We start from the raw sequence: 22,822 nt of genomic DNA, 5'->3' as shown, positions 1-22,822 counted from the left end.
AAAAAGCTGGTCTGGGGCTTACGGGGGCAGTTCTGAGCTCTGTACAGATGTCTCATACGATGGAGAACTATTAGGTACTACAACAGCACAAGGTACTAAGTGCACCTTGTGAATAGTGTTCACACAGATACTGCTTTAAAAAAAACCCAAACGTGGAAGGTTTAATGGCTTCACAAGGATCAGTTATAAAGGTAAGGAAGTTTTGAGTTTATACAGTTCAATTTCTGGAAACAGTAAGAGCCTTTTAGTTTGCCAAATGAATTAGTAAATGAATATAGAATTGCAGAGTTTGCTGAGCCTCTAGGGAAAAAAAATGTGGTTGTGATTGGTACTGCCATTTGTTAAAAACTGTTTGGAAACCTCCGGAAACACAAGGAATTGCTTTCCATGTTCAAGGGCAAGCCAAAGAAAGTGGAACAGACCAAATTCATCAGTGCTGAGCATTGCCTCCTGTCTGTTTAGTACGCTGTGTGAGACCCGTGGGTTTAGTGAGCCTCAAATCCTCATGGATGAGCTGCAGCACAGGCACCCCTGATCTAGAGGAGATTTTCACCAGAGGAATCATCTCTTTTCTGACTGGAGTTGCCCCGGTACTCTGACACAACCATAGTGTCACGGAATCATTCTGAATCTACAAGATACTCCTCCAGCAGTGTTTTCTGAACCCTCACTTCCATTTGGGAAAAGGGGTCTTGGCCACTTAGGACCCAACTGTCCTTTCCTTTTAACAAATTTTCTAGGGATCACATTGCTTTTTTGAAGAAAAAAAAAAGAGAATGGGCAGTTCAGCCAGTCCCATTTTGTATGAAACTACAACTGGGCTCAAATCAAAGTTTCAAAGCACATGTAAGCAAAGAGAATGCTGGAAAGGGAGTCTGGAACAGAGACACTACAGCAATCACTTCCTATCTGCAATTATTTTCCCCATGAGGAAGGCTGGGCCTCTACCTGTTGATTCATGATGAAAATTTGGGAGGAACAGAAACTACTAAATACATGATATAAAGTACATCCATAAACACCACATGAGCTCTGTTATGGAAAACCTTATTAGACTGAATATGTGAAGGCTCTTTGCAAAGCAGCCTTTGAGGAGTTCCTCCCTGGATTTCTTTCATTCCAGACCGCCTGAAATCTGGGTGTGAGAAGTGCAGGGGTGAGAACATACATCAAGGTACCATATGATTACACTGCTCCAACATGCTCTGGAATTGCTAGGGAAACACAATGATATTTTTCATTAGGAACGGAGAAGAGAATTGACAGCAAGGAGAGAACCCAAAGGGCAGCTCTGGTTGCTTATGCAAATTGTCATAGTGCTTCAGACAAATCCCTCAGGCAACAAATGATAAGAATTTTGGATAGGTTGTTCTCTCTCAAGAGAAAATGAATGAATTAAAAATAAAAAATAAAAATAAATAATAATAAATAAAATAGATAAAAATAATAAAAATTAAATAAAAATAAAAAATAAATAAAAATAAAAAAATAAATAAAAATAATCCAGATGCGATTGTTTTTAAAATGTACAAATTAAGTTTTCATTTCATTCCTATCACAAAACAATTCCAAAACAAGAAAGACAAAACTCCACATAAATTCATTTCTTCAATTAAAAACCAAAATAATTTTAAAATGAAGCCCCACAACCTCTTAAAATAAGAACACATATACTTTAAGATGGGGGGGAAGATAAAAAAATGTTTAAGTCCAATGACTAACTGAAGACCTCATTTAAGCTGAGGTGACTGCGATTCCTTTGCAGAAAGGATCTGGAGAGAATGAGTGGTTTCAAGGCGAGGGCGAGCGACCCTTCGCTCCTGCTGTGCTCACTCTCCTTTCACTCGCCGAACAGCTTGGCTGCGCCTGCAGAGGAGGGAACGCAACCCCGGCAGCCCACGGCCAACATCACCTGCCCAAAAGCCTAAGCTGGGCACGCTCGGGATTCTGTTCGACAGTTACCTTGGATCACATGAAGTTAAAACTTTAATTGCTTCATCTCCACTTACAACCGCCCCATACCAACCTATAATCTCCGTGAAAAACACCGCCTTACCACCATTCTAGCACCTACCACCAAGGAACAATGGAAACGAAGCAGTAAAGTCAAAGAAAACACTCCGTAACTACACTAGGGCAAGTCTTGGCACATGCTAAGACAAAACAGAGAACGGTGTTTGTATTGAGGGCTGGTTTTTTTTGAAAGGAACAGTGACGGCTAAGTTCCGTGACAGAACACGGTACAAAACCTGTCCTGGTGAACTGGCACAACCCCATTTAGTGCATGTGCAGAATCACAGAATACGCCGAGTTGGAAAGGACCCATCGGGACCAGCGAGTCCAACTCCCGGCCCTGCCCAGCACAGCCCCGAGAGCCACAGCCTGTGCCTGAGAGCCTTGTCCAAATGCTCCTCGAGCTCTGGCAGCCTTGGCGCTGCGAAGGCAATCCTTAATCCTTTTACAGTGTGTGCGCATTCCAACTGTGCAGGGAATCCTTAATCCTTCCACAACGCTACCATTGTGTCGTCTTCCATTTACCTGCCAAAGCAACCTCCTTGAAGCCCAGCACAGGGCCAAAAGAATCCCAAACCTCAACAGCCAGAGAGACTCACCTTAGCAGCGGGCACACGCGATCCTGCCATCTTCCAGGAGCACACGGCACGGCAAGAGGGCTCCCGGGAACAGCCCGTAACTCCACGCCGCGGCCATTACCGAGCACCGCGGGCGGGCAATTATCAGGCCGTGAGGGCGCTACGGGGCCGCCCTCCCGCGCTGCCAGGGGCGCCGTGAGGCGCAGCCCCGAGGCCCAGGCCGTGGGCCGAGCCCGGCGCCTCCAGCCGCCTCCATCCGCCTCCAGCCGGCGGCACGGAGCCCGGGCAGCGCCCATCCCGTCCCCGCAGGGCCCGCACGCCGTCCCCCGGAGCGGCACGGCCACAGCCCGGGCGGGGATGGCCCCCGGCCAGCGGCGGGGCCGATGTGCCCCCGCGCGCGGCTCCGCGCTACGGAAGGGCCGGCATTGCCTCCCGCCTTTCCTCCGGGAGCGCGTTTGTGACTACGGGACGCCTTTCCCGGGACACTTCGAAAGGCTGCGCTGGGGAGCGTCTCGGGGAAGCCTTCGAGGACAGAGATCAGGATTTTTAAGTAGCATCAGCCCAGCTGGATCACAGGAGAAGAGCCCGCAGACAAATTAGATTGTGTTGGCGCAAGCTGGGAGCGCTGAGCTGCAGCGCCCAGGGCACCGTGCCCTGAAATCCAAGTGCTGCCAGACTCCGGGCATTGTGAAACCCGGGGCTCACCTCGGAGAAGTCCACGTGTGCAAATCCAGCTGTCAGCCGCTCAAATTGCTGCACCTCTTTCCTCAGATAGCACCGTAATTTAAGTGTTGATGTGTTCTGGGTGGAAGCCCCTCAGCAGCACTGCCTCTGAATAAGCCATTTCATTTCACAAAGGGAATGGGAACAGAGGCCTTTCCCATACTACAGAAATATTTTGGAACCAAAGTCAAATTCCACTTATCATTGTTTTCATAGTAGTTGGATTTAAACTCAAAAAATAAAAACCTACATCACAAATTATATTCTTATAACTCATTAAGGGTGATTGCAAAATCAGTGGAAAAACTTGAACCAAGTTTCCCAGTGTTGAGGGATTAATCTGTTTTGCCACTGTTTTCCAGGCTTATCAAAAGACAAATCTGCCTTGGTCTTTGCTTGACCAACAGTAAGCTGTTGCAATAGGATATGTCCCTTTTTCCAGCTAAAATTGTTACATTTTACATCTCGGGAAACCTCTGGAGCTGATTATAAGTAGTACCAATAAACCAAGATGCAGATTTACAGCTACTTCGTTACAGGTTTCTTCCTCTAAAAAAGGGAAGGCGGCCCCTCTCTTCCTTGCATCTATCTGAGAGTCTTTGTGGTATCAAATGCAGGCCAAGGGAACATATGGCCCTGGGATTTCTTCTGGATGAGGTCATTCTGAAGTAAGGTCTCTTTTCCTCCCTCCACAGACACTTACATGCTGTCCTCAGAATTTGGCCATGACATTCCAGATAAAATTATCACTTCCCCAGTCCTTAGTATCGCCTCAATTTTCTGTTTTAAGTCAGCGCTGGGAGGACAGCCACATTCCCTGCACAATAGCTGACAGATTCCTTGGGTTCCCGCCAAATTTCTGCTTTGTAACTGGTTCTCGCTGCGCTTTGGAGTCATTTCAGCCCCTGAGCTGCCAACTTAGTTGGGAGTTTTGGGGGTGTTTTCAGGAATCATTTTTATTGAGAGCATCAAGTGACCTCTAAGCCAGATATAAGCCCAGCTATTCCTAGTTTTGAGAAAATTCAAGCTGCTCTTTTTGGAAAGAGAAGTTAGGGCGGTAGCAGGAATTTGGTTTAAAAGTTAAATGTGCAGAAATAACATCAGCACAGGTTCCACAGCCTGCAAGATTGGTTGGTCTGTGTGATCCACAGCAACTGGCGATGGAGTTGCACATTAGCAATGATTGTACTGGCACACGTTTTGGGATGCACCCTGTCTGCACCAAAAATACCGGGCATTGCATACAGGGAGTGAAGGCCAGTGGGAAACAGTGGCTTGCACCTGTAATTAGTGCAAGCACTAATTACAGACTTTGGATCGGGACTGGAGCTGGTGAGCAAAAGGAGGTACATCAACAAAAAGTTGTTCTGAGGAAGAAAAGGGTGTGAGGATAGTACCAATGCACAAATAACATGCCCTAAAGGATTTTTTTTTCTCTCATTAGAATACTTCCTCTCTTTTCACATTTCTTTAAACAGCCACACAACACCCCGGTCCCATTTGACTTCATTGTTACTATTACTCTTAACTTTAAAACAGCAAGTAATGAGCGGTAACAGGCGTAATTCCTTAGATCCAGCTTATCTCTTTAGTTGGGAGCTCTCCCCCCGCAGTGCACGCAGCTCCCAGTGAGAGGGAGAAGGTGCTCAGGAGGGCAGCTGCAGCAAGGCCGGAGCCCCGAGATGGCGGTGCTGGCGGGGAGTGGTGCGGGTGGCTTTGGAGAAGCGCTTCAGCCCTCGCTGTCCCCTCACTGCCGCTCGCGGAGCCCTGACCTGCCCCACAGGTGCTGCGAGGCTCCGGCGGCGTTCATGAGAAACCGGAGCTTTTCAGCTGAAGGGCACTACTAAAAATACTGCTGTTTCCATGGCAACAGCCCGCGCTGTACAATGGCGTGGCTCTTTGCAGGATATTGCCAAAAGATGCGAGATGAGAAGCTCTCGCTCCAGCCGCCAGAGCTGCAATAGAGCAAAGGACCCACGGAAGGCACTGCTATTTATATAACCACCTCTGGCTTGCGTTGTGCCTTTGTGCAGAGCTCCTGGTTCTCTCAGTGTGCCATTCCAAAGACAGACTTCCCAGGAGCACAGAATAACAGGAGCAGCAGTACCTACTGTAGTACATTAAGGTCTTCTCCTTCCATAGGTTTCATACTGGTTGCCAAAATGCTAATTTGTTAATTTTGCTATGGCTCCAAGCGCCTTTAGAGCCATATCAACATTTAAACTTGAACTACAGCAATATATTGAAGCTACAGAGAGGCTGCCAGGACTTACCTCAATAACAGAATCATGATTGCTTGAAGTAAAAGATTTCGTAAATATTCACCCACAAATAGGCTTCAAAATTCATAGCCACCCTCCTAAAAGTTGAATTTTGAACAGCCGTTAGCCCTTAGGGTTTTAGAGTGGGATTTAGTGGGAATTACTAAGAGAAAAGCTGTTACTGGGATCAAAACATTATGATTTGACAGCCTGAATGGATGTTACACCTGACTTCAATCCCATTCTTGAAACTCTTTGCATAAAACCTAGAAATAAACTAGGAAATGAATCAGCTTGGCCTTCATGAATGCTGTCCTTGTTCATTATGTCTAACTCGAATAAACAAGAGTTTTTGATTGTTTCTGAGTGAATTGTTGGAAGAGAATTTAAGCAAACTGGCTTCCCATCCTTTGCTCTCAGATATCCAGTTTTCATCTCAAAAATTGGTCAATCTGCCAAGGCTTCATATAAAAACGAAGGCAAAGCACAACTAAATGAGGACATTTCTTGGAAGTTTATCTTTTTTCATTATTACAACAAGAGGCCGTTGGAGTTAAAGCGCATCCACTGTTTATCCTTTGTGTGGAGAGGCTGCCTGCAGAAAGGGATTCAGTTTACATTGTTGTCCGTCTGGCAGGAACTGAGTAACTGAGGGCCAGTGTGCCTTGCTCAGCTATTCAAGAAATAGTGTTCAGCAAGATCCTTCTACAAATATCTAATTGGCTTCTCAGGCTAATGTAATTAAATCAGCTTCAAACACTCGTTTAGTTGCCAAATTGTTCGAAGTACAGTAGAACACAGGGATATTGCCAGGGAGATATGGATTAGCAAATGAAGAGAAATATAAAACTTCAGGGCCAGAAATAGAATTGTACTGAGGAAAAAACAAGGGTTTTCAATTAAGAAGTGGAGTTTTATCTCTGATAGTTATAATAGCATTGCCATTATAACAGCTATAGAGTAAAGGTGAATATATAGCAAAGAGGAGTTCTCTGGGGACTGCAAGTACACACCTGTATTAATAGAGCTTACACTCCTGTAATCTCTATTAATATGATTTACTGATCTTGCAAAATGCAATCCCTATCAGTTGTCCCACTAAGGCTTTGAGTAATTTCCGCTCACCAAGGCACTGAATCATGTGATTTCAAAGGGATGTGAGCACATACTTAAAGGTAAGCCCATGTAAGTGGAAAGGGATAAACTTCAGCACATGCTTAAATGTTCATTGAATTGCAACCTACACTCCTTTGGCACCTGGCCCATTTGCAGGGGTAATTTCACAACTTTTTCCTTTGTCTGCAAGTGACTCCGTGTTTTTCTGTGCAAAACACATCTCCACTTAAAATGGAGATACCGACTCCAGGTATAGAAAAAAACAGTAAAATAAAGGTCATGTTTCACGGACTTTTTTCAAACTTGGCATCACCTAACCAAGACAGAAGTCTAATACAGAAGCATATATATATATATAGTAATCAATGATCACATTTCACTGCAAAAGTTCCCCTTTTTTCCATTTCTTCCACATTAATCCCCAGTGATTTTTCTGAGAACAGAGTAAAACCTCCCTTAATATCTGACCTACAGTGATTTTGATCTCCCAGAACAACAAGATTAGCATTATCTGTCCTGTCCTTCACATTCTACTGTGGAAGGAATTACTAGGTAAAATCTGGCAGTAAACAAGGTTGCAGTAAGAACTCTTCAGCGTGAAAATAATGAGTCAATTAAATTATCCCTGTCCCACTTCCCTGTAGGAATCAATGGTCATAGCTAGAACAGCACAACAGAAAGAATCTTTAAATTTTTTATTAGAAAATAGCATAGGAATAGAAGTGAATAAGAAAGTGATGTGCATTCCTATTGCAAATATACTAAGAAGAAAGAAAATTGTTACAACTTTTAAACTGTTGTAAGTGGATCGACACAGTGAAAATGAAAACCTGACGAACAAAATGCATTAGAAAAATACAGAAAATCTAAGGTTGAGCAATTGCATCCAACTGAGAGATAAAAGCACTCAGTATCCCTGAAAATTGATCTTGCAAGCATAGAAAGAGCATTCTAAGTGTAGCCTGACAGGTCTTTCAAGGACCTGAGGAACATAAAGGCAATTGAATACAGTTCTTTTCTATTTTAATTAAAAGGAACATTCCATGCAAAGACTTAATTTGCCAGTTTCCAGCCTAGACTGAATTTTTATAGCTGAATTTGAAACTCTTCAAAATAAGGGTTTATATAATGGAAAGGCTGACACAAGCCTGACTTCAGGGATGAGAACCACAGCATCAGATTTTCCTCTCTTGGTGCAGAAATTACAAATGGCTTCAAGCAAACTTGAGGTAAAGAAAAGATAAAAATGATCAGTAGCTTTTTAGATGCACCTTGAAGAAAGCACTTTTGAGTGACAAATAAGATCAGATTCTAAAGCACATAAAGCAGATGTTTGCCAGCATCACGAGAAATAGCAGGGAAGAATTTTGCTTTTCCCTGAGGCAGATCTTCCTTGGACATGCACTGGGAAGGAAATTGAACCCAAAAGCAAAGTAAAGCAGTAAAGCTGCCCTGAAGAAAAGTAGCAACAGGTGCTGCAGCAATGCCAGAAAAAGAGGAAATGCCCTCTTTCAAGTAGCTCTTGGGCAAAACAGTGTATGATAGCAAGCAGAAGGCAGTTCCCTGACATAATTGTTCCTCTGAGGATTTCAGCAAACATCTCTTGGCTTCCTTGCAAATGCTTGCAGAAACAGGAGCAATGCAACACTTCAGCAGCTGCATGTGTGCAGGATTGTAGGAAAGCTGGGTATAACCCTGAGCTTCCTCTTTTTGCTCTGTGCAAGGGAGAGGCTTGTGTATAAAGGTCTTGTTTCTCTCAGTATCTATTCAAAATCACTTCTATTTTTATTTCTAATACAGCTTTTGGGGTTTGGACTGTAAAACCATCTTTGTCTCCTTTTAGGGAGTTCACTGCAGGGGAGTCTAGGCTGTTCCACTGCAACATCCTGGCTGGCTTTGGATACTCGGTCTCGGTCTGTGAGTTTGCTTGTCACAGCAGATGACAACGGGAATTTAAAGAAATCCATGCAAGCATGGAGATTTTCCCCATTCCTGTATTCTCTGAATCCCCAGTGGTGTTGGTTTTCAGAAAAGCAACTGAGTGACTGAATGGAAATTGGTGGTTTCTTTTGGAAGTTTAGGACAAGAGTTAAAGCAAATAAACAAATGCTGTAGACCAGAACATTTAAATTGGTGCCAAAATAAACCCAGACAAATGCTGTAGTGATTCAGGCTCTGGAATTGTACATACAAGAGTGTTCACAAATGTTTTCACTCTTTCAACAGTAACAACAAGAGAAAGCTACCACAGGCATGGGGTGAGTTATCTCAGAGTTAAAATTTTCAAGTGGAAGCGGTACCAGCCACGGCTGTGTTACCTTGGTGAGATTATGTGCCACAGTCAGAGCAGAGCACATTCTCCAAGTGTGTCAGTCACACAGATAAGCCAAAATTTCTAAAAAGCTGCCTGGGCACACCTTTGCTTCACAGACCAGAACTCCTCTTCTTCCATCATAATAGATGCTTTTCCAACCCTCCTTGTGAGGAAACTCCCTCATTTCTATCTAAAACCTGAACGCCCAGCAACTGTTTGCCATTCTGCACATTTCCACTCTGCATTTTTTCAAGGAAATACATTTAAATTACGATTGTGAAAGTCTCTCTTTACTTTTTCAGTACCAGGCTAGAGACGTATTTCATATTATCCCTTTTCTGCTTGTTTGGAGCCAAGTGTGGAGGAATAAACCACTTGGGAATGACAATATGAGTGAGCTGTGGGAGACTGCCAGACTTTATTACAAATAGAAAACCCACTCAGAGTGGGACAAGGTGCAATATAAACCAATCTGAACTATCTCAAAAGGCAGCAAGCAAATTTCTCTCAGATTCAAAACCTGTCTTGCCTTTCTTTCCCCCTCTCCTTTTGATTTTTCTGCACCTCTGCATTTCTTAGGTCTGGTCATGTCTGAAAGCAAAATAGTGACTTTTGCCAAAAAACCTGTTGTCACAGGATTTCTAGTACATTTTGGCAGGTGCAAAAGATAGATCCCTGCATTTTTACCCAGTTACTGTGAAAACTCCAAGCCTTCAGAGATTCCTCCAGTGCAAGTGAGAATATGAGCCTGAAGCAATTTCCTTCCTTTTATATAAGTCAGGGTCACCTTTGAGTTAAACAGAATCCAGAAGGATTTTCGGCATGGGTTTATTTCTTCTAATTTCTATTTCCTTAATTCCCTTTCTGATTTAAGAATCCCGAAGGGAGATACAGTTTACCACAGCAGGAGGGCACAGACAAATATAAGAACCTATGTTAATAATAAAATTATCTGATCTGCCTTTTTGTTGGAGGTGCCACAAAAAATCAGTCTCATACATCCTCTCCAAGAACTCAGGATCATTAATCATAGCAATGCTTATTTTTCACTCCTTTTGAATGTATGTGCTATTTCCCTAAGAATAGTGAAATGCACTCAGTTTTCCTGTGCTGTGGTGTTGTTATAGGCTGGGTTAGCACCTGCATACAGAAATACTCCTGAAAAAATACCACACTGAGTGAAAAAAAAAATAAAGCAACTTGCAAAATGCATTATTTTATGGGAAACCCACAAGCCACAGATCCCACTTGACTTTAAATCAGTTATAAAATACTCTTTTCAAGTGGATTCTCCAGGCCATGATTTACTTGGTTTTTGTTTTTTTTTTAATTTTATTTCCAGTGGCAGAGAAATTCTTCAGAAATGTCCTATGAAGTTATAGCAGGTGATTGTCTTCCTGAACAAAAAAGGATATATGGTCTTTCAAATTTCAGTATGTCTCTGCTACTTCAAAGTGCTTTAGTAACCTTTTGAAATACTCACAAAAGCAATCAAGATAATCATCTACTGAAAAATAAATGATTCAACATTGCTGTCCTTACTTTCATTCCTAAGAAGCCAGATTTTAGACATAATTTCTGGGTTTAGGTTCCATGCTTTGCTGAACTTAAAACAAAAGCTCTTAAATATGTTATTAAGGGAAGGGGTGAAGCACAACAGGATTATGTATTGTCTACTTTGCTATGAAATGAGCCTGAAATGCTTTCCCTGACCTTTTTGGCTGGCTGTTGCCTATAATGTAACACTGTTTCAAATACCACTTCCAGTCCATGTAAAATCATTTGAGAGATGTAAATGTAATTCCTGGAGGGGGCATGACAAATTGTATGTGTTACACTTGTCATCGTTCAGAGCGCAGAGGTTACGTGAGGAATGCAGGTGGGAGCAGTATTAGGTACTCCCTGTGAATCAGGAGTGTAGCAAAGCAAGGAAACAGGAAGGACCATGATGGTTATTACATTGATTTTTTCCATGAACAAAGATAGCTTTTTAGTCTCTGGGGGTGGCAGCCGCCTAAAAGAACACAGATTGCTTGGGATAACTTACATGGAACTGTATCACGGGGCAAACAATCATTTCACTGCAGTGGGCAGAGCAAGAAAGAGCTTGCATGCCCCAGGAGTGTGGCATAGGCAATGGAAAGTTAAGCTGCAGAGCTGAGTGACCTTTGAAGCAGTCCTGAAAGAGGCTCACAGCCTGCAAGGGCCAGAAATCTCGGGGGTCCTGGAGCTTGACATGTCTGACTCCTCTGTGCTCAATCCTCCAGTCACCAAATCTGACCAAGAATGAAACCTGAGCTCAAGAGCCTTATGGTTCTTTGCACCCTGATCACAACTGATTGTATTTCTACCCTCTGGGAAGAAATCCATGCTAAGAACTACACTTGCCTTTGTAAACTAAGAAGTTTAGGTCTGTAAGTTCCGGGCCCCAGCAACTTCTTTGAGACCAAATGTGCTCAGGGATGTGGCAGAACCACATCCCTTAAAACACAAGTCAAAAAATGGCCAGAAAATTATTAGGAAAGCTTTTAACTGCCCTGGAAAATTCCAGAAGCATCCTGGTGATTAAATGAGGGGGTTAATGCACTAATAAAAATAACTGCTGTGAGTTGAAGCAGACTGTCAGCCCAGTGTGGTCTTTTGAAAATTACAGTGAACCTGCAAGTGAATCCAAACCCACCCTTCCCCTTGTGGCATCAGCTGGGTGGAGGCTCTTCTATTCAGACCTGAGCTCTGCCACTGTGCAGCCAGCAGAGTTTTTGTGAAAAGACAAAAGAAGGGGAAGAAAACAAACTGGGTGTAGCTGCTTGGGGATTTTTTATTTGTCTGGGTGGTAAAAAGCTGAGGGCAAAGTGTGGACAGTTGGAAAGCAAACAGAAAGCTCAGCCAAGCTGTTCCTCTGCTTAAAAAAGGAGAAAAGAAAGAAAAGAGGAGTTTATGCTACTGCTATGAAGCCAAATTGAAGTGTTCAGATGCTCTACTTGAAGAGCTTTAGGGAGGTCTCTGAAATGGCAGGGACAGTGAGAACTTCTGCCACCACAGATGGTGGCTTTCACACTGCCACCTTCTCCTACATCAGATGGGATGAATGTGACAGTGCCAGATTCAGAGGACGGGCGCACGGTGGGGAGGAAGGAGAACTTCCCTGTCAGCAGCAATGAACACTGAGATGAGCTCAGCAGCCACCTACAGAATTCCTGCCCTGGTGGAAATCTCCCAGAGAAATGCAAATGCCTGTGTGCCTCCGACAATCCAGACCAAGCCTCAGGACCCCTCCTGTTTCCTGAAGAGCCATTTGAGAAAGTGTTAAGCTCAGCTGAAATCAGAAACAAATCTGCCTTAGAAACAGAGAAGACTGACCCACACAAGCATGGAAACTAAACATAAAAAGTGAATGGACCTACAGACCAGTTTAATAAAACATCTCTGGCTCCCACTGATTTATAAGAGAGAGAGAGATAACTACTTACTCTAACACTTCCTTACTGTACCTACTCCTCTCTGCTTTGAGAGGTTCAGAACAGTTGCACTTTATGCAAAGGTATTTTATTTCAGTGGCAGGATATGCAGGTATTCTGGAGAGGGAACAGTGCTAGATTTTCACTCTTGGCCAGGGCACACCAATTCAGGGTGCCAAAAAGCAAAGGCTGTTCCTTCAACAGAGACACATGTTGGTTTGGCTCATATTTGAACAATTGATTTGGAATTCTCCTTCCCTGAAGTATTTAGGCTCCTCTCCTGTCCTGGGCCCCCAAGGATTGTTTCCCATCACACAGCACTCGCAGCCAAAATGGAGCACCTAGACAGATTTCCGATTTTCATATAGCAATGTGATCACTCTGTAGTCATTTCCTGATTCTGGTGCACCAAAAAGAAACTGTCCCAGTTTTTTATAGAGTAATTTGAGCACAAGACATATTGTCAGGTTTGAAAGGCAAAATATGTGGCAAGACTCATGGGTAAAATTGAAGCTGGTGGCTAATTTTCATTTTGCTGCCATGTCAGATGCAAAAAGTGCAATTATTTTTATCTTTGAAAAGAAAGACTTACCATTTAATTAACAGAGTGCATGCTCACCACACAGTCGATCCACAGGCAGTTAGATCCTTGCACTGGCAGAAATGGGGTGTGCTTTGACAGACAGAGCCAGACCTTAATGACAGAAATGTTTCTGGAATGATCACAGTGGCAAGTTGGTTAAGAAAAAAGCAAGCCACACTTTTCACGAGTTCTTAAGTTTTTTTACTTTGTTATATCAAATTGGATTTGCTTGGATTTGGAGCAATTGGGCCACACCACTGGGGGATTTTCAAGAGAGTAAATAATATGTTTGATTCAAAATCACAGGGAAGGGATTTGGGCTGAAATACCGAGTTCATGAGGTAGAAGCAGTTTGTACAATCTCAACGTTTGCATAAGAAAATTTGACACACTCCGTGTTTGCCCTGCTCTGACCAGTGGGTAAGTTCAAACACAAAAAAGTCAGATACATATATCCCAATTTGTTTTACCAACTATTCATGAGCAGAGTACAGTCCAAGGTAGAACTGTGTCACGAGATTATCAAAAGGCAGCATTCACTTGGATCATCTATTGCAAATGAGATTGTTTCTGGTTCTGTTGCTCAGGCTAAGAGCTCTGCAACTTTTGGAAAGATTTTGAAACCCAGAAATATCAATAAAATATTTTAAGAGTATCTTTTTGCTTTCAATCATTCCTGTTATGTACTTGTTCTTAAATATATCATCAAACAAAAATAAGCAGATTACGCCTACCTATGGCCCACGAATGTCTGGCACTCAGATATTTATTTTAACTAGGGGTTTGTAATTCTGACAAAGGCATTGCTGGAAGCAGTGAACAATGAACAAATGTCTGGCTTTATTACAATAAATATCTATGAAACCTTTCTCAAAGGGTTTTCTCTGTTCTTCACAGTATACCCTTGCTCATATTTTTAAATAAGATATGTTTTTGCTGAGATGTGGTTCATATCATGGAACTTGGATGAAATCATGCTCCTTACAGCCCCAGCTATTTTCCAGTTCGTGATTCAAGCTGAATTATTATTATTATTAAAAGGCAGACATTTAAGACATAATCCAGCTTGAGCATTTCTGTAGAAGGGACATTTCACTAGGAAGTTTTTACTTTCTTCCCTGAGCCAGCATTTCATTAAAAACATCCCTATACTACTGATATTAACCAGCTTTTTCTTTATTACCACTGGCAAGCAGCAGCATCTTATATACCTCAGAAATCACTGTGAGGCAGCAGGAAGAAAAACTCCCATGTGTGTGTTGAAGGGTGGCAGGGAGAGAAAAACGAAGCAGTACGAGACAAACAGCGCAGGAAGAAAAATTATAAGGGAGATTATAAAGTTTTGTGAGGCCTTGTAAGGACAGTGACATTAAAAAAGGAAGATTTTAATGCAAGACTTTCTTTAAGTTCAGATGACAGACTGTGATATCAGGAGAAGTTTCCAGTGCCAGAAAATGGTCTCAAATGCTCCCATCTGAGCCAAGTATAGCCTTGGATAGGTGGTCCTGTGGGGTAAATGGTACAGAGAAAGACACCCTGGGAATGAGCAGCTCTGGGAATTTCTGCACAAGAAATGCAGCTAAAAACACAGTGGAGAAATCTAACACATCTGTATGTCTGCTACAACTGGCTACTATTTGTCCTTTTTTATTTATCATGAAAATGCACATTAGAATAGCTCACCATAGAATGTTACGGAATTGGAAGGGCCCTAGAAGCTCCTCCAGTCCCACCCCCTGCCATGGGCAGGGACACCTTCCAGTGTCCCAGGTTGCTCCAAGCCCGGTCCAGCCTGGCCTGGAACCGTTCCAAGGACCCAGGGGCAGCCTGTGCCAGGGCCTCACTGCCCTCCCAGGGGAGAAGTGGCTGTTTAGGCTGGAAGGAACCTGTGGCAGGCAGAAGGAAACCTCGGCCACGGCCGCTGGGGAAGCTGGTCTGCACACATCAGAACGAAGGAAATTGGCAAAGCACTGGCAGGAAGTTCATGCTTGTGGCTGCCCACATGTGGCTGCACTACTGTGGAGCATTTGGGTTCCCTTGGCCAGCCTTTTCACGCCTTTGCTGCTCTGGGCCAGGTCTGTGACTGCTGGGGAGAGCTGGTGCACTCCCGTGCTCCCAGTGCCAGTGGCAGCGTGGGGTGAATTCAGCCTCCTGTCCTCTGTGGGGAATCTGAACCACACTGACAACGCTCTTCCCATTTTAGGGATGCAGCACCTAAAGCACACACTGGGACCAGGTACACAGAGAGCTCTCAGAGAAGCCCAGTCCTCCTGCTCCTCCTTTTATTAACAGCACCACCACTAAAATGTGTGATCTGCTCTATGAAGCTGTGGCACTCAGTCTTTTTGATAGCAGGAATGGTACATTGAATCAGACATTTTCTATTATGGGCTATCTAGCTCCTTTCTGAAAACTACAGGAAGCACTCATGCTCTTTAGTGACTTCATCTTTTTCAGATAATAAATTACAGAAAATTGATTTCAAATTTACAATCTCATTACTAAACCCTAAACCACCAAATACCAAAGAACATTTGTTTTTTACTCAGTTAATTCTAAGCATACACTCATAGCTTCTGGTTATCTGCTAATTAATTAGGCCTGGATCCTACACCACCCACTGATTACTGCCTGATGTACAAGAGTAAGTCATTAAAAATCTTTAACTGAAGCCCTATCAATCATTCTACAATAGCTCTTCACCAGCTTGTAATTTATGTACTGTGTTTCTGCATAAACAATTTGCATCTTGTGTTCCTAGGTACGAAACTTGTAAGAAGTAGATTTTATTTCAGCACCAGTCTACTGTAAGAACTCAAGCTTACAGACTCCAGTCTTCAGCAAAAAGAATTGGACATAACCATTCTAACTTCTGCTGTGTCTGAGGTGTTTTAGGAATTGCCAGACATGGAGCAGGACACAGACTACATGTACAACCAAAGTGAAATTAAATGTAAGTAAATATATGGTGATAGCTGTGAGGTAAAATCCAAAGTTCCAAAGTTTTACCTACTACTTTTCAAAAAAAATTGGGATATTTTGTAGAAACTACAATGAGTGATGTTTCTCGTTGCTGGACAAGCAGCACTGTACGTGGCTGCATTAAATCATATTTTATATATGTAGCTCCAGCTTCCCCAAGTTCCAGGTGGCACCGTACAACCTCTGTGTCCTACCATTACTTCCCATTCCAGAGTCTATGTCCTTGGCCTGTTTTGTCAGCTGTGGCTCAGTGATTGCTCCCAAGCCATGGCTTGGCCTGGTGGCTGTGCCTGCCCACTTTGCATCCTGCACTTCCACAATTACCCTGCCTGAGTGGTTGACTTGGAAGCTCTTTCTTGCCATTGTGTTTGTTTATTGGAACCAGGTTTCATTAGCATCTCTGCAAGGCAGAAGACTGCATCAACAGATTTAAAAGCTGCCAAAACCTATAAAATCCAATCAAGAAAACAATCCCTAAGGGAGAAAATGATTGAGTGCCTATAAAGGCACCAAGTTCTTCTACCCAGATGGATTTTTTTTAATAGACCTCTGCTCTATAAAGGCACTTATGGTGCAATTCTGGCACATTGGGTGAGGCTCGTTATCTGGGAGATAACGGGACTGTTTACAAGGAGAGGGAGAGCTGGGGGCCACTGAGTGTGTTAGCAGAGCGTTCCATTTGAGAACTGTCAGGTCAAATTGCTTCCACTTCTTATATTTTCCAACTGTGAAAAATATTAGTATGCATGCTAGGTAGAAAAACAGACTAAATAAATAAAAGAAAAAGTTCTCTTTCAAGCCTGGGAGGTTTTTGCTGTATTAGTAATTAGTAGTTACAACAGAGAAGATACCTCTAGGAGAACATTTCTCATTAAAAACCAGAGTTTAAGCAAAGTTTGAGTGAGTGAAGAAGGTACATAGCTGTGGCCAGTCACACTGTGCAAACACTGTGTTTGCAGGGTTGAGACAAATGAAGGGGAAAACAGGGAATATTCTTGATAGTATTGTAAATATTTATGTTGCAGCAAAGTATCCTTGGCAGCTTAGGCAGAGGTTTATAAAAGATGAAGATAGAAAAGTCCAACCTTCTATCAGATGGGGTTTGGCAGAACATGACCAAATAATTTACAGATTATATGAAGAGATTACCTGACTCATCCTTGGAGCACAGCAATGTGTAGGCTGAATAGAGGCAGCCCTTCAGATACTGCAGGTTCTTTGGAAGGAAGGAAAGATGAAGCTGGGGGGAAAAGCACTGGTTAGGTACTCCTCTCTTCTGTACAAAGTGCCTTCCAGGCTCTGTTCTATGCCAGTACACCTCTGCAGATCCCCAGGAAGGCAGGATGCAGACGCAGGAACATATTCTAGCTGGCATCATAGCTAAAGTGTGCTGCCCAGTCTGCCTGTCCAGGTTACAATGGGACAGCCTTGGCGAGGGGTCAGAGGTGCCAAGGAGCTAGAGGATAAAGAGGGACGTCTTCCCCTCCTCTCCACATGCAAGGAGTGCTTGTAAGTCAGAAATCTGCTATGGAACGACCACTTCTGTGAATAAAGCTATTTCTGAATGTTTACCTGTTGCCTTTGCTCATTTGAACTGACTGTTCAAACTTACTCAGTAAAAGAATGACAGTTCTGTAATGACCTCTCCTCTCGCTCCCTGGAAATTGCTGATCAGCTTTTCTGAGCAAAACCCCTCAGGTCACAGTGTCTCCTGGGGAAGCCTGACTCCTGATCTCCCCAGGAAATTGGCAGGGCAGAGAGCCAGTTACGGCTGCATTCACCGTGCCAGCACAGCACAACAAAAACACACACAAAGGACTTTAATAGTGGTAATTGCAGTAAATCCACACCCCGGGGAGCAGGTATGTGCTTTTTGGATAAGCAAACGCGGTGGGAAAGTCTCTGGCTGTAAAAGCACGGGCCACTGCAAGCAGGTGAGAGGAGGAGCAGAGAAAGCTGTGGCACTGCCTGCAATTTCCATTAGGAACGGTGTCTGGCTTCCAGGGGTGACTCCATCCGTGGTCAGATTGAGAAGGCCACAGAACAGCCACATTTTGCTCCTGTGTTACCACCTCCACCCAGGCTGGCTAGCTGTGGAGAGCTCAAGTAACTGGCCTGAGGCAGCAGCTTGGATCAAGGGTAAAGAAAAGATGATAATGGTTTCTGAAGACTGCACATATGTAGGAAAAATACCCCCAAATTTTCTCAAGCTGTTTGCTAGTGCAGATTCATTGTACCCCTCATCGTTAGATTTTTGTGACAACTCTTTACATTCTCCTTTTTTTGCTTGAAGCCACCAAATTATTCAGAATATATCAACTTACTTATCTTGTTTTTGGTTCCTCATGATAAATTCTTCAGAAAGTTCAGATTTCTCATTATTATTACCACCTTTAAGCTTTTCAATCCTTACATTTTCTCTTGGCATAAGTGTGGGAAGCTGCCAAAAGGATGAATTTTGACAGCTCTAGCTCTTTTTTGTTTGTATTGATGAAAACTATCTGTGCAGAAGAGAAAACATTCTTGTTTTGCAAATGATAATGAATATCTAGGTATGCAGATGAGTATGTGGGTACTGTGCTGCTGGAACAGAGAAAACAGGATGTTCTGTCACTCAGAGCTGAGCAGGAACTGCCTACCTGGCAAGAGGAACCAGCACACAAACAAGTGTGACAGTGACAGTTTCTGTGTGATTACAGAGGTCATACAATGTGGGAATGGAAAGAAAACTTCTTTCCAATAGAAAAACTTCTACAGATACAGGAGGTTTTGATCTGCAGCCTTGGAAGGAGCTTATATCGATGTAAAAACAAAGTGCACAGTCATTAAGTAGAAAATTCAAAACCGTATGTTTCTACAGTTGTAAGAAAGAATATGCCTTAAGTAAGTGAGAAACTGTGTTGATAAAATGGTGAAGGGTTTATAATGTAGGGGTGTGGTTGTATAGATTAAGCTAAGAGTTTAGAAATTATAATAGAAGCATATGTGTAGACGTGTAACAAAAACCCATTAAGCTAAAGTATCCACAGTGCAACAAAATTAAGTAAAGGTGGTAAGTTAAAAAAGCAAAATAAACCTTGTGGCAACTGTCTATTAAGTTAGAAAATTATATATTGTCTTATAACAAAGAACTTGTAACTACTTTAGGCTATAGCTGACTACTTACTCTTTTAAAACCTTATGGCCTCTGAGACTGATGTTTACCTGAGCAATAAATCGTTCTTAACCTGACAAGAGTCCCAGTCCTTCATTAAAAACCAGTGATAATTATAATACAACAAGGTTTTATACTTCCCAAACTAAGCTCCCACTGCTGCATGACACAAGCCCTCTCTGAAAAGCCATTTGATTTGGTGTTTCTCCTCTCCAGGAGTTCAGGAAGCCATGCATTTATGCCTATTATACTCACAAATTAACTGGTGTATTTGCAAAGTACTTTCTTTAAATCTTTTCATGAGCACGACACAGCAAACTACACAGATTTTAGAGATCTGATGACACACATTTCACGTTATCATCGCCAAGAAGGAAACCTCCACATTGCTCTAAAACCTGAAGTCAGATCAGATCAGCCAACAGCAGCACTGTCCAAGTCATCAGTCACAGCAGCACTGTGCAATGCCAAAGTCATGCTCCGGGGAATCAGGATGCCGTGAGAGCTCTGCCAAACACAAGGAAACAAAACACAAGCACCACAGAACAAAAGCAGGAAAAATAATTTAAGCCAATGTAGCCTGAGGAGGAAAAAGTCACTAATACCAGTCTAATAAGGCTGCTAGTTCTGAAGCCTACCACCTGCGATTTGGATGTGGAGGTTTCCCTTCAGAAATGGGCAAGGGGAGGGAAACTGCTCTTGGGGATTGATGTGCCAGTTCTGTGGGCCATGAGTCTCTTGTGCACGTGAGATTCCACTCATTTGTAATTCCCACTGCACAGAAGAAATAAGCTCTCCTTTAAAAAGCCTCTACATCATATCAGACTTAATTCTATCATTCTCTGTTTTACATTTAAAAGCTTTGGAAGGCCACCCAGCATTTTTGTCAGGGTACATACAGAGGTCTGCATTTTCTTTTTCCCCTACACTGATGCAAATAAACAGCAGTGCTATTTAATACAGGACTAAATAAAAAGCAGAACAAACAGAACTTCCAAACTAAAAGGAACGGCACACTTTCTTAGGGAAAAGAACTCCAAATGTCAGAATGGATAAGGAGGGACTTTGTTCAAGGGACAGAAAGGAATAAAATGCCAGCATGAATTTGTGAGGGAGCAATTATGCCAATTCAATTTACTGTAGAACACTGAGACCTGGGATCACAAAGAGAAGACAAGTTATCCTTGAATTTATCATACTATCCCAGTGTTCATGAGACACATTAAAAGATCTTTGAAGTTAACACTGATTAAACCCGCAGTAGAACATTATGATCAGCTTGAATGCTGTGTTTCAATAAAAACTTGGAACAACTGGACAAAGTTCAAAGGAAATCTGCAGAAATTGTAACAGGTCTGGAAGATATAACCCAAAGGAAATAATAAATGCTGGATTAGGATTATGCAAATGTTACTGCATTCCTGCCCACCTAATAGAAGTAAGTGCTGTGAAATGGAAGAGAGTGTTTCTCTTTCTTCATGTATATGTTGGACAAGACAAGGAAAAAAAGGATTGAATTGGATCAAGGAAGATTTATGAAAATCTTCATATTATAAAAAGCCTGGCGATGGCAAGATTGGTTCAGGAGGTTTTGGAACATCAGCACTGGCAAATTAAGAAAAAGCCTGACAGCTGTGTCAGGAATGACAAATACATTTGTACACTGTTGTGGGAGAAAGGGAATGGACTAAATGATCTCTTGAAGTTGCTTCCAGCCTTGTGATCCTCTGATTTCATGGTACATTCCTTTATACCACAGAGCTACATGCTTAACATGGTACTGTTTAGAGCGTTTCTCTCAGGAATTATATAATTTTCTTTTATTATTTACACTTATTATAGTCCATTCACTTCATATTCAGTATAAATATTGCAACACTGCACTTTCCTAAGTGAGTTTTTTTATTTCATTAAACATTTCCCTCTGTGAAATACCCTCTTCAATAAAGCATGGCAGCAATAATAAATGACCCACAGCAAGAGGAGGAGTGGAATGGGAAAAGTATAACAGGAGGAATTCTCCTGTTTCATAGACGTTCCATTAATTTATTTCCAGCAGGCAAACTCCATTTCCCTCTCAGCAGTGTAAGCCCTGAACTGTGGCTCAGGAAACACTCTGATGGTAGAGGCTCAAATAAACGCCTCACAATTTTCTACTGACACCTCCTCAATAGTTAAAGTGTTCCTCTGCCAAACGGGTAAAGGCACAGAGTTCACATTAAATATCACTATATCCATCAGCAATAAAATGCAGAGTTTCAACATTCGGGGGTGTTGATGGAAACCAAAAAATTTTTGGTGAGATGTAGTGGCTGCAAGCTGAACAGGTGACACTGCTGCTGGAAATGCAAGGAACCACCCACTGCTGAGTCACCCCCAGGCACTGCCATCACTTTCTAGCCTGGACAGCATTAATAACACAACGTTAATCTCTTCCAAATGCTCTCAGCATTTAGCTCTACACCTCAGTTCTGAGCTGCTTTGCAGTCCCGCTTTCCACTGTGGAAAGTCTCAGGCCCAACCCAAAACTTGTTGGTCAGCACTGAAAAAGGGAAAGTCCTCTAATATTCTCCTTTTACAATTACAGCATCAACACATCAGGAAGTGGAAAGTGCTTGACTAATATTTATGAATGAAGGCTTACAATGCTTTTTCCTTTTCCCCAGGCACTGATCACTGACGAGAGAAAAAATCCAAGAAGAGGTAAGTGATTTCTCAGAGTTACAGAATCAGCTTGTGGGAACACTTAGTTTTAACCACTCTTTGCCCAAACTCTGCTATTCCTGCTGCAGCCCCCACTAAACACACATCCCCAGGATTACCAAAATGTCTTTAGGATGCAAATCCTTTTCCATTTGCCATTTTTTATGCAGAGGTTGTTTGCCTTCACTGAAATACCACATATGCTTAAATGTCTGAGTCACTTCATCTCAGCCTGTTCCTTCAATGCTGGACTATGTTTTCAAGGAGGAACCTTTACCAGTCACCACAGCAGAGCATCTCTTTAAAGGAGCTGGAAGTACCCGTTTTCCATGGTCTTTTTGAACATGTTCTTTCATTCCAAATCCAATTTGGATTCTTTCAGATCCTGGAAAGATCACTTGACTTTTATGCTAAACCCTTTATCGAAGCAGGCCTAAGGACTCGCACAGAAATGAAGCACAAATTGTTTGCTGTAAAGAGGGAGCCTTTTACAAACCTGTTTTCAAGGTGAATGTTTATGTACAAAATACCAGTTCAAGATTCAGGTTTTCTTAGAGTGCTGTAGCAGAAAAGCAGAAGTATTTTAGTGTGTTTCAGAACTTGGTGTCCAAAACTGGACAGATCTCAGGTGCACAGGTTCTTCTATACATTTGCCCTAAGATCTTCTCCTTGCAGAATCGGTTCCTTTTGTGTTTTTACACAAAGATATCTGTTTAGAATTTGGGTAATCTCAAAACCAGAAGAAATGAACATATGAGCAGTGAGAAATCAGTGTCAATTCTGGAAAATGAACTTGGGCAGAACAGCAATGACGATGTTGGCCTGTTTCCTCTATCAGGACGTGCTCTCTGAGTCTGCCATTTTGCTGTCCACAGGGAAAAACAGTGAGATTTCCATGTAAACTTAGATCTTGTGATTTTCATCAGCTGCATCTCTG

The 22,822-nt window shown here is 42.5% G+C and overlaps 1 protein-coding gene across 3 annotated transcripts in view; it reads right to left on the bottom strand.

The window, feature by feature from the left end:
* ARSJ (arylsulfatase family member J) overlaps positions 1 to 22,822 on the bottom strand; it is a 152,679-nt gene that overhangs the window by 46,874 nt on the left and 82,983 nt on the right. The window contains exon 1 of one of the 3 annotated variants that reach the window (XM_053975729.1): positions 2,613 to 3,697. The exons of the other annotated variants lie outside the window; for them this stretch is intronic. Coding sequence (XP_053831704.1) covers positions 2,613 to 2,887 — 275 coding nt within the window. The 5' untranslated portion in view covers positions 2,888 to 3,697. Of the gene's footprint in view, positions 1 to 2,612; positions 3,698 to 22,822 lie in introns of those variants that run through there. 3 annotated transcript variants of the gene reach the window in all.

This window comes from Vidua macroura, chromosome 4 (assembly GCF_024509145.1).
Source record: "Vidua macroura isolate BioBank_ID:100142 chromosome 4, ASM2450914v1, whole genome shotgun sequence".
In the NCBI taxonomy this organism is placed as follows: domain Eukaryota; kingdom Metazoa; phylum Chordata; class Aves; order Passeriformes; family Viduidae; genus Vidua; species Vidua macroura.
Note: the sequence above shows the minus strand (reverse complement) of the source record. Positions and strands in the feature narration are given on the sequence as shown.